Consider the following 13,031-nt stretch of genomic DNA (forward strand, 5'->3'; position numbering starts at 1 on the left):
ATGACTTACAGATAGCTCTACTGTATGGCTTTAAGGGGTTTCTATCTCTTTATAATAATGTTGAATGTAGCCCAATATTTTTTTCTAATATTTCTAATAATTTCCCTGCTGCTGCTTTGCTTTTTCCCCCCTCTTTCTCACAAATAAGGTTATTACATATAAATCATAACCACGTCTGCATAAAACTTTTTCTTCTGATATACAAAAATATATGTAGTTGGAGAACACATGACTACATAAATTCTGTTTAGAATAATGCATTTGTGTTTGCAAAAGCTGACATACCTTCACTTTAGAATTTTCTATCAAATGCTGAGCCATTGATTTTATCAGAACTTCAAAGAAAAACCATGAATACTGCAGAGAAAAGAAAACATTCTGTAAAATTGCCACATGCATTCAACAACTATTTCAATACAATTAGTTTTGATTCTTCAGTTACAGTACGACTATACAGTAAAATCAGTAGTTGAATATATACCTTAAGTAGTTTGTTGCTTGTAAGAAAATCAGCAGATGGCTTTAAAATTGTTGTCATGGACTTTGTCAATTCTTCATGTACTGTCTTATATTCAGAAGCAACATAGGGTTCAGCTTTATATGCATACTTGGGAAGGAAAACAAGAACATAATATGGAACTCTGATATAATATGAAACAACTGAAATTAAACAAATTCAACTGAATTTAAATATACACTTGTTCTGCTTTGAGCTAAAGCAAAATAAATTTTCTAACTTTTCAGCTAAGTCTCATCTAAGTAACTTTGTTTTCTGAAAGTTACTACATGTTTATCAGTGTCTCTCGAAGTGATAAAGCTTAAAAGTTATGATTATAATCAAAGTAAAAGGCCACTGGTATGCAGAAAGTTCATTGCTTACACTTATTTCTATGGAGATCAAGGTTACTTTTGAATTTGTGGAATGCCTTAAGTGAAAGGGTCATACCTGCCGGAAGGGGCAGACAGGACAGGTGACCCACATCTGATCAACAGAGTATTCTGTATGTGTCTAACAAGAACTGTGTCCATCCTTTTACCTCCTGATCCCGGACATGTGCATTTCTGAACCCAGTTCCTGAGTCCAGTTCCAACCTGTCCCCAAGTCCAGCCCAAAACCTTTCCTTGTGCCTCATCTGCAGCATCAGTGGTGATGTATCATCATATATTTTATTATTTTCTCATCAATAATTATAATTACTGCTTTATTAAAGCTGTTTTAGTTTCTAAACCACAAATCTCTCTTTCCTTTCCCTTTTGCAGGGTGTGGGGGATGTCGTAACTACCTACATTTAGCTACTGACCAAGCTAGAGGGGACTAAACCTTGACAACTCTTTCAGAGAAAGAAAGAAGGAAACACCGCCTTTACTTTTCCCTACCTTGACATAAGACCTCAGGTAGCTATCCAAGCCTTCTTCATGACACTGAGCAACGATATGGATAATAACCCTAAACAGAAATCGGAAACCAAGTCAGCCTACAAATAAAGCTACAACTGCAACAGCAAAAATGCTAGTCAGGGATTTACATAACCCAGCCATTCAAATGCAATGAAGCACTTAAAATTCTTTACCTTGTCACATTGACTGCAACTTCTTCTTGAGTAGCTCTAGTGAGAACTCTGAACAACTGGTTTAGGACAGTTGGCAGGAAAGCTATCATCACATGGCCCTCCATAGCATGAAGGCTCTAAAAGAAAGCAGTAATACTCCCTTGAAACAACGGCACTTAAATCACAATTGTAATGTTTACTGCAAGTCGTTTTCAAAAGATACACGTGGCTTGCACTTGGTGTTGATCACCCCAAATAAAACTGTACAGAAGGTAATTAAGAAGTACAATCACTGCTGCATAAAGCAGCGGAAATATGAAGACTCTGGATCCGAAATTATCAAGGACCTCAAAACAGATACTTGACATGAGAAACACAGAGAAATAACATCTTCTATCAAAATATGAACGTCACTAGCAAAAAACCCAGTGAGAGGAGTCTAGTGACAAATTCTAAGTAACTGTGGGGGATGATGAAGTTTGGCTAAAAGACTTTGTTCTTTGCCCTGCCCTTTTGATGCGAAGCTACCATGACCAGAATCCCTTCTAAGTGACTGTATTATTGTCATGTACTTCAGCATGACTGCAGATTACAAAATTTGAGAATGATAAGGACAAACGGAAGACTGAGAAACAAGGCTGTCAATTTAAAACGGTGGTAATAATAACAACAACAACTATTTCCAATCAGACTTATTCCATCTTCTTGCTGTTAATGTACTGTGTCCTATTTTGTGCCGAAGTCGAGCACAGACATCTTGGGGAAAGGAAGATGACTCAGACCCATGGTTTGACATAAACCGTCACAAAACAAGTCCAGTTCAGAAGTGTACCATATTCAACATTTAAGTTCTTTCTTAAATGTACTGAGTAGACACTGCAGTTTGATGGCATTCAATTACAACAATAAATTCTGTAGCGTCTGAGAAAATCAGAGTTACTTGTGATACCTTACATAGGTGGCAGAATTTTGGGCTTCATATTAAAAATCTGGCTTACCTGGCTAAGACAAAATTTCTGTGGAAACCATGCACTCTACTGATCTAATCCTGAAAGAGACTTGTAGACATAACAACGATGACCTAAGCGAAATTTTAGAAGAGTCATCACTCCTTACCATTCCCATGTGCAGTTCAATTTGATTATTTTGACACACTAAGCCATTAGTATTACAAAATTATCACTCATATGGCTGACCAACACTGTCTTATTTCCGTGTGGCTTCCTCCTATACTGCAACTGTAAGTTTATCTATGGCAGGAAATACCTTCTTATTCTTTTCATTCTGCATATTCCATTAATGAGACCTAGAAAATATCTGAAGCACCTAGTTTTGCAAATGTGTAAATAATACAACCGTTATTCACCGCCATTTTATACCTTAAGGTATTTTACAAGATCAGTTCCTAGTGCACGAGCTCCAGACTCTGTTTTCTGACAGTACTCGAAAAAATTGTGCAAGTGCTGGTCCTGCAAGGACAAAAAGAACAAATTAAACAATACCTAACAGCACTATCCATAATCCAAAACAGAACACATTAAAATATTTATATAGAGATATCCATGAGCCCATAAATTCGATTTTCAAAAATAATCTAAGTGCACTACTCCAAGGACTAATTTAGACTACATATAATATTGATTTTATTTAACCCATGCAGGAAATTTCCATGGATTTTTGAATACCTGTTATGCAGGTATACACCTATATTTGCTTCAAACCAACTGACATTCAGAAAATAGCATAATTAATGTTACTTATCCCAGCTGATCATCATACAAATTTCGTGAGCAGCTGTAAGAGGACTCATTGCTTTGTAAACACCCCAGGAAATCGCTTTCAGACAACTATGACCTCTCATCTAACAGGAAAAAAAAATCATATTGGAATGAATGACAATGTCAGACTAAAGACACATATTTTTAACAGGTTCCATTTAAAATCCGCTGGTTTTCACTGCTGATATGAAAGAGATTCCAAGCAGAGTGTCCAAGAGACAAGAGAACAGCACACTCAGTTTAAGAATCTTTCCAAGTACTGTATAGATATATATCTTCCATTCAGTGTATGTATGTGTGTATATATATTTTTTATATATATATATAAAACCCAAACATATATCATTCCTAAAACTTAAAACTCACCTGCGTATACACGGTTGACACCAGATGAGTGGATATTTTTAGCAGTTGTTTGCCTCCATCTACCCATTTAATTTCAGGACCAGAATGCTGCATGCACACGCAGAGGAAAAGTAAAATAGTGTAGCAGTCTCCTTGAGTAAAACAACTTGTTTATAGTGCCACAAACAACATTTTTTTTAAAAAACGGATTGAAGAAATGTGTGCAATGAATAAAGTCTTAAAAAAAAGGAAAATTATGCAGGCAATATTACCAAAAGTATTTATGAAGCTTAAAATGTTTGGTTTTTTTAGAAGTCCACAATAGTATCTTCCCTGGCTAACAAAATTGCTTTTCCATACATCACAGATTATACGTTTCCCCTACAACTCTGCAAAAAAACCTTCTGATTCGACAGAACTATCTACTAGTTTTCTGAGAAAAATAACACCAGAATTTCCACAGACACTGACACAGTTTAAACCTTAACACAGGTAAACCAACAGGTAGCAGCCAGTGCTTCCTTCCCATCCCATTTGCAACGAACTGAGAATGGGAATGCTCAGCTGCCTACCCTGACAACCAGTTAGGGAGAGATTTTACTGCTAGATCTATTAGTTGCATTGGTCCTAACCCATGGACATGGGCAGAGACGAACAGCAGAGGAATAAAAAATACACCTATAATGTGAGAAGATGAACGATGTGAAGGAGACAATGACTGGAAAGCTTACAGCAGTTTAAAAAAGAAAAGGAGGTACACTAGGAGGAAAGCAGCACCTCTTGCTGTTGATTTTAGGTCTTTTCCTCCAAAACAAGCCAATTTTGTCTCTGCATTTCATTCTTAGTCAACCCCCCCAGCACAATTAACATTTTATATCCTCCTTGGTAACATTTTTATTGCTACAGTTTTGCAAGCTTTCTGCTTTGAAAAATACAACCATAAACTTTACTAGTGAAGTATAGAGATCACAAAAATCAAGATGTGAGAATAAGACTTTTTCAGGAATAAAGAACTTACTGAAAGGAGACAGCATGAAATGCTAAAAAAAATTTAGTAAAGGACTTCAGATTATTTGCACATCTTCATAAACTCAAAATACTTTAATATATTTAAAAATTATCGTAACTTCTGCTTAATTATAACTATAAAAAATGAAACAAACATTTCCTAAGTACATCAGCTAAGTAATAGCAGAGATAAGTGCTTAATAATTTCAATTAAAAACTCTATCACAGCAGATTGATTCAAATTTTTGCAAAACTCAGAATCTGGTCATAAGTTTTGTCTCCCACTTGTCTTTAGATTTGTTTGTTTCCTCTAAGTCAAGTGTGTAACTTATGCAAAGTACGCCATTTCAACTAAAAAAGAAAAAAAATTCTACTAGAAAATTACTTAAATCTTATCAGACTGAGGAATTACAACCAAACCTTATCTCCACACCTTCTTTGCGACAGATTATAGCAATCTTACATAACATACCTTTCCAGTCACCACTTCTTGATAACTAAGATAGCCTGATGGAAGATTTGCTGACACTGGAATGTGTTGCTCGTTGGTCACCACTCTTCCATCTTTTATTAGAGGAAGCCAAGAATACCCAACTATGAAGCACAAAAGGCAAGGAATTTTAACTGCATTAAGAATCTCTGCATTGGCCCCTACAGAAGTCTTACTGTGCACTTATGATACGTACTTCATAAACCAGAAAATGTTACTGTAAAAGCCAAGTGATTTGAACTCAAACAACTAAAAATGATTTAAAAGGGAAATAAATTTTCACCAAGTTGGAAAAATGAGCACATACTTAATAGACATTCAAAAATCTCATTTGAAACATTTAAATTCAACAAAATGCTTGATGAAGTAAGTATAAATTTAATTAGGAAGCACTGACAAGATCAATATAATGTAATCAGAAAACATTTAAGGGAATCACAAAAATCACAGGTTACTAGACAAGCATGCTTCATTAAATCGCTCCAGCAGTTACCAAAAGTAAAGCATTAACATACAAACCTTGTGTTTCAACAACATCTTTCTTCTTTGTACTCCCTTTACTTGAGCTATCACAGCTGACATGGTAGAAGGTGAACAACAAATGGTGCTTTTCATGTAACTGAGTGGGCAACTCTATTTTAATCTGAAAAACAAAGAATTACTTGCAGAAGTCTTTGGTTAGAACAGTGATGTGCCTTATTGCAGCACACTTAAAAAGCAATGCCAGGTTATAAACTATTTAAAGCAAGATCAAGAATCACACGCACAAAACTTACAAAAATTTACTTACAATGAAAAGAGGGATATGATTTAATGGAAAACATTATAAAGAACTTTGCAACCCTCAAATCTTTTCTTGTATTTTTGAAACTTACATAGCACCCAAACCAGTAAAAATTACCTCAGAAAGGTAGCTTACCTCATCATAAAACTCTGGATTTTGATGGTGATGTAGAACAGCAGCAAATGCACTTCTAGTAAATACTGGTCCACCTGGCCGGCCATAGATACACTAATAATAGGAAAAAAAAGGAAAAAAAAAAAAACCAAAATTGAGATCTTTTTTCACTCTCAGATTGGGATATTTATCACCTAGAATTTGATGTATTTTAACGCGTGTTTAACTTGGTTCCTTTGCACGGACAGAAGATTACAAGACTGCCTGCTGTGCAGTAGAGCTGACACTGTGATTTCACGTCAGGATTCCTATACACTTTTCTATTTCTTTTCCTTCAGCATTTCTTACCTCTTAGCTCATAGACAAACACAGAGCATGGCTCTGCAACTGATCTAAAGCTTTATTGTTTTAACTAGAACTCCTCCTACAGAGTATGCACAAGTTACCTTTGTTGCAGCAATTCTGTTCTTGGAATTTGTGTTGATATAAATAAATCAAATGCTCTAAGGGTTCTTTAGTAATCTTCTATTTAAAAACCAAGAAATTAATCTAGAAGTTACTCTCATGCCCAATGCAAAAGGAGGACAGGAAGCCGCCATCCTACACTAAATAAATTCATCAAGTTTATTGTGTTACTTAGCTAACTGTTCACTTTTTTTTTATATGACAAAAATCAAAAGACTAACCTTTAAAGGCAAAGAATCCTCTTCATCAGAGTCCTTGAACTCGATGCATACTGCAATATTTCTAGCCTAAAGCAGTATTGAAAAACAAAACCCCAAACACTTATTCATAGGGATCATCACAGAAATACAATACATAAACAATCTTAACCAGTGAAAGAAGAATGTAGATGTTTCCTATTCTCACCTTCGCAAAAGACTTTTGACTGTCATATTTCAAGTGCTTCGGATAAACATAAAGATGATTGTTGTAAATGGTGAAAGGCTGAGTGTGTTTTGGTATACAGGGAACAAATTCCTCTATTTCAAACGCTACTGATGTTTTGGTACTGTTTTCAAACTGTTTCATGGGAATGTATGAGGAGTTAACGTAATCTGAAAGAAAATTAAAAAAATCAATTAAAAAAATTAACAGAAAAGGCCTGAATGTCGATTTAGCAATGTGTTTACTAATACTTACTTGGAAAATCTGGTGACACATTATCAATGGTAACATCCAGATTTCCTAAAATAACAGGAAGTTTGGCCATCTTTTCAGGTCTATAGGAAGGAAAGAAAACTTTAAAGTCAGGCTAAATGCAAAACTATCACATGTCAGAGAAAAGGCACAATAGGAAATAGAAGTAAAAGTAATATCCTGAAATAAGAGTATGAGCGGAAAGGTGGTTTGGGGGAGGGGCAACTGATCTGGTCTCACTTTTTGCCTAGTTTCACAATTTTCTTCTCTATTATGTTCTTAACAAATAAAATTTTGTTCTTATCCTCTTCCACACGTGTGAATAAGAGTAAAGTTTTTCTTTCTTCAAATCAAAATAAAAAACTTTGTGAAAGATAGTTTTTCTTAGCCATGCAGTAGCTCACTACCATTTGCAGCAAAGAGGGGACCTATAATTAAGCTTTTTACTTATCAATTACCAATGATAAGCATTTATGGTAATGGGGTAAACCTGGGGGAAGAGAAATTAGCAATTTCACAAAATGCATCTTCTACTCAATAATTTTTTTCCTACTTCATCCTCTTTTTAGAGTAATACCTCATCCTGCGAAATATTTAGTATTAACTAGCCCTCTATGGAATTTTTTAGATGTCAGCATGTAGACCATTGAGAAACATGAGTTGAAGTAGGAGTATTTTCTCTTTAAAACACCAGTGCAGACCCCTTTACTAATAAAGATAACCACCGGCATGATATTTTTAAAGTGGATGCCAAACTTTCCTGGAATGCAATCCCATGCTGTGAAAGAAACAACCTTTTCTGGTTGGCTTCCGGACTCCAATTCCAACAGCTAAGCCTCAGAAATTACAATCTCTTTTTTACTAAAATTCCTGTGAAGTATGTACATGATGCCACAAATAGGATGCTGAAATAACCAAAACCACTTCCTTAATTCACAAATTGATGTGGCAGGCTAATTTACTACATTAGTTTCAACAATACTGTTCATGCAAGGAGAACCAGTACGCAGTAATTTGAATACTATGCAAACTTCAATGAAACGGCAAGCAGCTTGCTAAAATGGAATTAGAATATCTACGACAAACTTCATCTCCTTATCAGACTTGGTAAGCAAGAATAAAATAAAAAAACTATAGCCCATACCTTTAGTCATTAGCAACTTTTGGTATTAATACAACTCCAGACTGTCCCATAATAGGAGTGGGAATGCCTTTGCAAAGAAGCAATGATTGCTCTAATATTTCGCATTCAGTTTATAAGAAAGGGGATGAGAAGTAGTTTATCATACAGAATTGTTTAGGCTGGAAAAGACCTTTAAGATCACCAACCATTTCTTACCAAGGTCATCTGTCAGCAGGAGATTCTTGCGCACAAGCTGATGCAGTCTTTAGGAGTATTTTGTTAAAAGGATAATCAATATTCTGTCATTTAGGCATCCTGAGCCACGTGCACTATCAAGGGAAGTGGACTGGATACTGGCTTAAAACTCAATCCCTTTCCCAGAGACCCAGCAGCCTCTGTCCAAACTCAGTGAAAATAAGATTTATGCTCATAAGTGTTTTCCTTTGAGAACCAAGACAGTGCATTGTGCAAGCATAACTCCTAACAGAGCTACTTCAGAATTATGGTGCTTACTGCACATTAAACATGGCATAACACTGCAGTCCTGCTTGTAGTCCCAAAACACTGCAAGGGAAAGATCTGGAGCTTGGATGAACATCTTGATTATATTTATGCAGTTTCTATATATGAAGTAAAAAAACATATTACATGCATACAGAGTTTAGATGTTCCAGTTCAAGACTTTGGCAAAAAATCACGAAGCTCAGGGTGTGTGGGGTTGAGGTGTTTTTTGGTTTTTAAAGTGGAGGAATTAGACTTACTTCCTGAAATCTGCTAACAATTTCAGCATGTCTTCGTTTGAAAGTTTATTACTGTCTTGTCTGAAAACAGGAGAAAATCTTGCATTTTTGTCCAGAGTTCCTGAAGCATCTTTAAACAGTGTCCTGAAAGTCAAAACCTTCCTTTCAGCCGAGTTTATGAAACTGTTGAAATTCACTTCAAGAAATTTCTTTATTACAAATTAGAACATACTGCAGCACCCTTCATATTAAGCATTTAATAGACATCATCATAAGTAAGTTTTAACATATAAAATGTACATTCTTACAAGAGTGAATCACTTCATTCCTTGTAAAGTAAAAGCATTGACAACAGAAAACATTTGCCAACACTCAATGGTTTGAATAATAATATAATGAAAGCTTGTAACTTTTCTTCCTACTACAGAGCGTAAGTGTAAGCTTGTTTGTCAGAAATTCTGGTTAACTGAGAGTAAAACAAGATATTATTTAAATAGCAGATTAAGTTTTACAAAGAAGCGAGATGTAGAAAATAATGTTAAAGAAAAGTTAGGAAAACAAATAGATTGACATGGTCTGTCCTTACCTCGCTGCCCAGGCAAAAGGCATTCTGTATTGACCTAGTCTCTGGCATGCCTGCTTAGCATTCTTCAAAACTTTCTGTGCAGTCTGCAAGGGACATATGGAATAGCAATGTTTAAGAAGTCACATTTTTTCCACCATTAGCACACAAGAAGCAAACCACGTATCGACACTGATATGAACCGAAAGCCTTCAGAAGATTAATCCGAGGTTTATGAGTGAAAGACAAAAGAAAATACTTCTTAACTTGTTTCAGCTTAAGCAGGGCCTGCTGATTTCACAGCATTTCACAGGTGAAAGCAGAGACATATCTACACCCCCAGCAATATATAATTAAGCAAGAAAAAAATTACGATATATACAAAACTCAGATGAAAGCTAGACCTAAATTTAACCATTTTTTAAGAGAAAATTGTGACTCCAGATAAAATTGTTATCCCATGACTTGCTCCCCCGTTCACCACTCACTACGTACCAGAACAAATTCTGAACGGTAAATAGTAAAATACTCTGCATACTTGTGTAACAAGCACACACAGAACACAGGGAGGAGTTGTGTGAATATCACATGGACAATCCTACACATGGACATGGTAACACTGTGTTCATTAAAGTTTAATTTTGGGGTTTGTTAACTTTTACGCAAACAAACAACTCCACCATATAGAGCCAAGATGTGTAATAATCAGAGCTAGAAAGCCTCTTGTTCGAGATGTTCAACTCCATGCTGAATGCCCTGGGCAACAGCAGAAGCTCTTGACAGAGCAGTTGGCTTCTCTTTTCCAGAAACCATCTTCTTGTATGTAACTACACACAGCAAAATTATTTGCCAGAAGCAAAAAAAAACACAGAGGAAACCTGCCTGAATATTATCCCCACTCTATGCTGTTGACATTATGAAAAACTTTCTATAAGTGCATTGTTTGAGCCAACTCTCTATTATCCTTTCCTGTAAAAGGGGGGAAATTGCACTCAGAAGCACAGAACCTTGATAAGTAATCATCTTTAATTTGCTGTATTCAGTGTTTAAGGTGACCTCCTGGCTACAGAATTTGCTGCTTCCGTTTTCCTTTTTTCTTGTCCAGTACAGTAATTCTGCAGGGAACTGGAACTTGCTCATTGCACTGACACACATGGAGGCTGACAGAGCTGGTTCTGTTTTGCTTCAAATTAATACGGTGTAATTCCAGAGAACAAGAACAGAAAAAAAACTCAAATTAAGTGTTCAATTGTATAAAATTATAAACAAATGAACACCAGAAATGGACAGTGTAAGTTTACAGAACCATGAACGTTCTTATTGGCTGCTCTTGTAATACAGGGCAATGCAAGTCTAACACTCAGCATCAAATTTGGGAACACTTGGACTTATTTAACCTTCCCATGCGGCTCACACTCAAGACCATGGAAATCAGTTATTCAGTTTTGTTTTAACTCAGTAACAGTCAGCATACACTTCAAAACCAGACTCCTAAAATACAAAGCTGCTGTTTTCCAGCAACAGCTGAAAAAAATCTCAAGTATTCCTGGAAAAGCAAATCAGTAGTCTGATCTATATTAAGACCAAGTGAAAAATACAGGCTTTTTTACATGTAGCTTAGCCAGCGTTAAATCAGTAGGAAAGAACACTTTTCCTCTGCAGAGGCTGAATGTTAACCCTTCCTTCTTCCCTTTCACTAACTGAAAACAGGAAGAATGTCAACAGTAGCTGACATGACTTACAGAAAACCTTTTCTCCTAGTATCCTGGTCCAATTATTTAAGCACAACTGTAAATCAACAAAGTTAAAACTCTGTTTGTTTGGTGACAGTCAAGAAGCAGCCACCGACAAACATTCTTGTAGATGTTTTCACAAACATTAACATGTTATTCTAGGCTCCTGCAAACCTAAGCTGTTTCAGCAGTTTATTTCCAAAAGTGATTTGGAATTCTATCAAATCCACAAAGCATTTTATACATAAAACCAGAGGATTAATGAGGACAGTGGAAAAAACAGCAAGAGGGCAGATGAGGTTATAGTAAACTATGGTCACCAAAAAGTGACACAAAGGAGAAGTCAACAACAATGATACAGTAAATAAGATGCATTAACAAAGCAGGCATAGAGTTAAATTCTGATCTATATCTAAAACTCATTGCTCAAAAATTTTCAACTCAGGTTTCACACTGAAGTCTAACACACTTGTCAAACCAGTTTATTTAAAGCCATTATAAAAAGCTAAACAAATGTTTCCCAGTAGTATGTTAGACTTTATAACATTTCAATTCATAATAGTTACTAGTAGTAACTACAGTTTCCTAACCAAATCATGCGTACAAGAAAGCTGGGGAGGGACTGTTTACAAAGGCTTGCAGTGACAGGACAAGGGGCAATGGGTATAAACTGGAGAGGGGCAGATTTAGGCTAGATATAAGTAGGAATTAATTCACTATGAGCGGTGAGGCCCTGGCACAGGTTGCCCAGGGAAGCTGTGGCTGCCTCGTCCCTGGAGGTGTTCAAGGCCAGGTTGGATGGGTCCTTCGGCAGCCTGATCCAATGGGAGGTGTCCCTGCCCATGACAGGGAGCTTGGAACTAGATGATCTTTAAGGTCCCTTCCAACTTTAACCATTCTAGGATTTTATGATCCATTTATCTGAATTTCCTATAAAAGAACTATGCTTTTTATTGGTATTTCTTAATATCAAACCAACCTGCCTTGCACCTCAGTATTTTTCCCCATGCCAAAGAAAATACCGTACCTTTGAAGAATCTGAGCTTTTCATATATGGTTCAGCACAATGTGTAATACTTCCCTGTAATACTTTCTCTATTCTAGCCACAAGGAATATGTCAGTATGTGGACACGTGACTGAGAATATTCCCTAGAAATAGAACAAGATATAAATATAAAATGGAAATGCATAAATATTTTACATCATGCAACAGAAAATTATCCAAAGCACACAGGAAAATGCTCTACTAGTATCCAAAATCCTACTAATTCTTCAGGTTACCAGTTCTTACCTGCTTTGGGTATTGTAACACAGTTTCATGAATATCTTGAATTCTGTGTACGCTATCACCACTGCCATTCATCATTTGTTGAGATCCACCGGATAGCATGTGCCTTACTGAGGTGTGGTTCAAATCAACATGGAAATCTGCTGAAATCTTCCGGTTGTTTTTTATATCAAATAGTGATAATGTAACAAAGAAAGGTTCTACCTAGACAATTAAAAATAATAAAATGTCATTGTTGGCATCTGTATTGCTGTGAAAATGCGTATGAAAGGAAGATAAGTAGCATTTTTACAAAAATACACACAGCCATCACTCTAGTGATTACTGACAAGGAGTAAATGACAGTAAAAGAAAAATTTCACTTCCTGCAACACA

General features: G+C 36.0%; 1 protein-coding gene across 16 annotated transcripts in view; it reads right to left on the reverse strand.

Annotated features, from left to right (window-relative positions):
- The window catches only part of DOCK9 (dedicator of cytokinesis 9), a 120,597-nt gene that overhangs the window by 46,849 nt on the left and 60,717 nt on the right, over nucleotides 1-13,031 (reverse strand). For all 16 annotated transcript variants that reach the window (XM_069878801.1, XM_069878783.1, XM_069878756.1 and 13 more), the window contains exons 12-27: nucleotides 12,660-12,860; nucleotides 12,395-12,517; nucleotides 9,659-9,741; nucleotides 9,094-9,216; nucleotides 7,213-7,292; nucleotides 6,940-7,127; nucleotides 6,756-6,821; nucleotides 6,091-6,183; nucleotides 5,691-5,814; nucleotides 5,154-5,275; nucleotides 3,695-3,781; nucleotides 2,930-3,019; nucleotides 1,572-1,687; nucleotides 1,378-1,447; nucleotides 482-607; nucleotides 286-357 (exon numbers count right to left, since the gene is read on the reverse strand). In XM_069878801.1, coding sequence (XP_069734902.1) covers nucleotides 286-357; nucleotides 482-607; nucleotides 1,378-1,447; nucleotides 1,572-1,687; nucleotides 2,930-3,019; nucleotides 3,695-3,781; nucleotides 5,154-5,275; nucleotides 5,691-5,814; nucleotides 6,091-6,183; nucleotides 6,756-6,821; nucleotides 6,940-7,127; nucleotides 7,213-7,292; nucleotides 9,094-9,216; nucleotides 9,659-9,741; nucleotides 12,395-12,517; nucleotides 12,660-12,860 — 1,764 coding nt within the window. The remainder of the gene's footprint in view (nucleotides 1-285; nucleotides 358-481; nucleotides 608-1,377; nucleotides 1,448-1,571; nucleotides 1,688-2,929; nucleotides 3,020-3,694; nucleotides 3,782-5,153; nucleotides 5,276-5,690; nucleotides 5,815-6,090; nucleotides 6,184-6,755; nucleotides 6,822-6,939; nucleotides 7,128-7,212; nucleotides 7,293-9,093; nucleotides 9,217-9,658; nucleotides 9,742-12,394; nucleotides 12,518-12,659; nucleotides 12,861-13,031) is intronic.

The sequence above is a fragment of the Phaenicophaeus curvirostris genome, chromosome 1 (genome assembly GCF_032191515.1).
Source record: "Phaenicophaeus curvirostris isolate KB17595 chromosome 1, BPBGC_Pcur_1.0, whole genome shotgun sequence".
Classification (NCBI taxonomy): domain Eukaryota; kingdom Metazoa; phylum Chordata; class Aves; order Cuculiformes; family Cuculidae; genus Phaenicophaeus; species Phaenicophaeus curvirostris.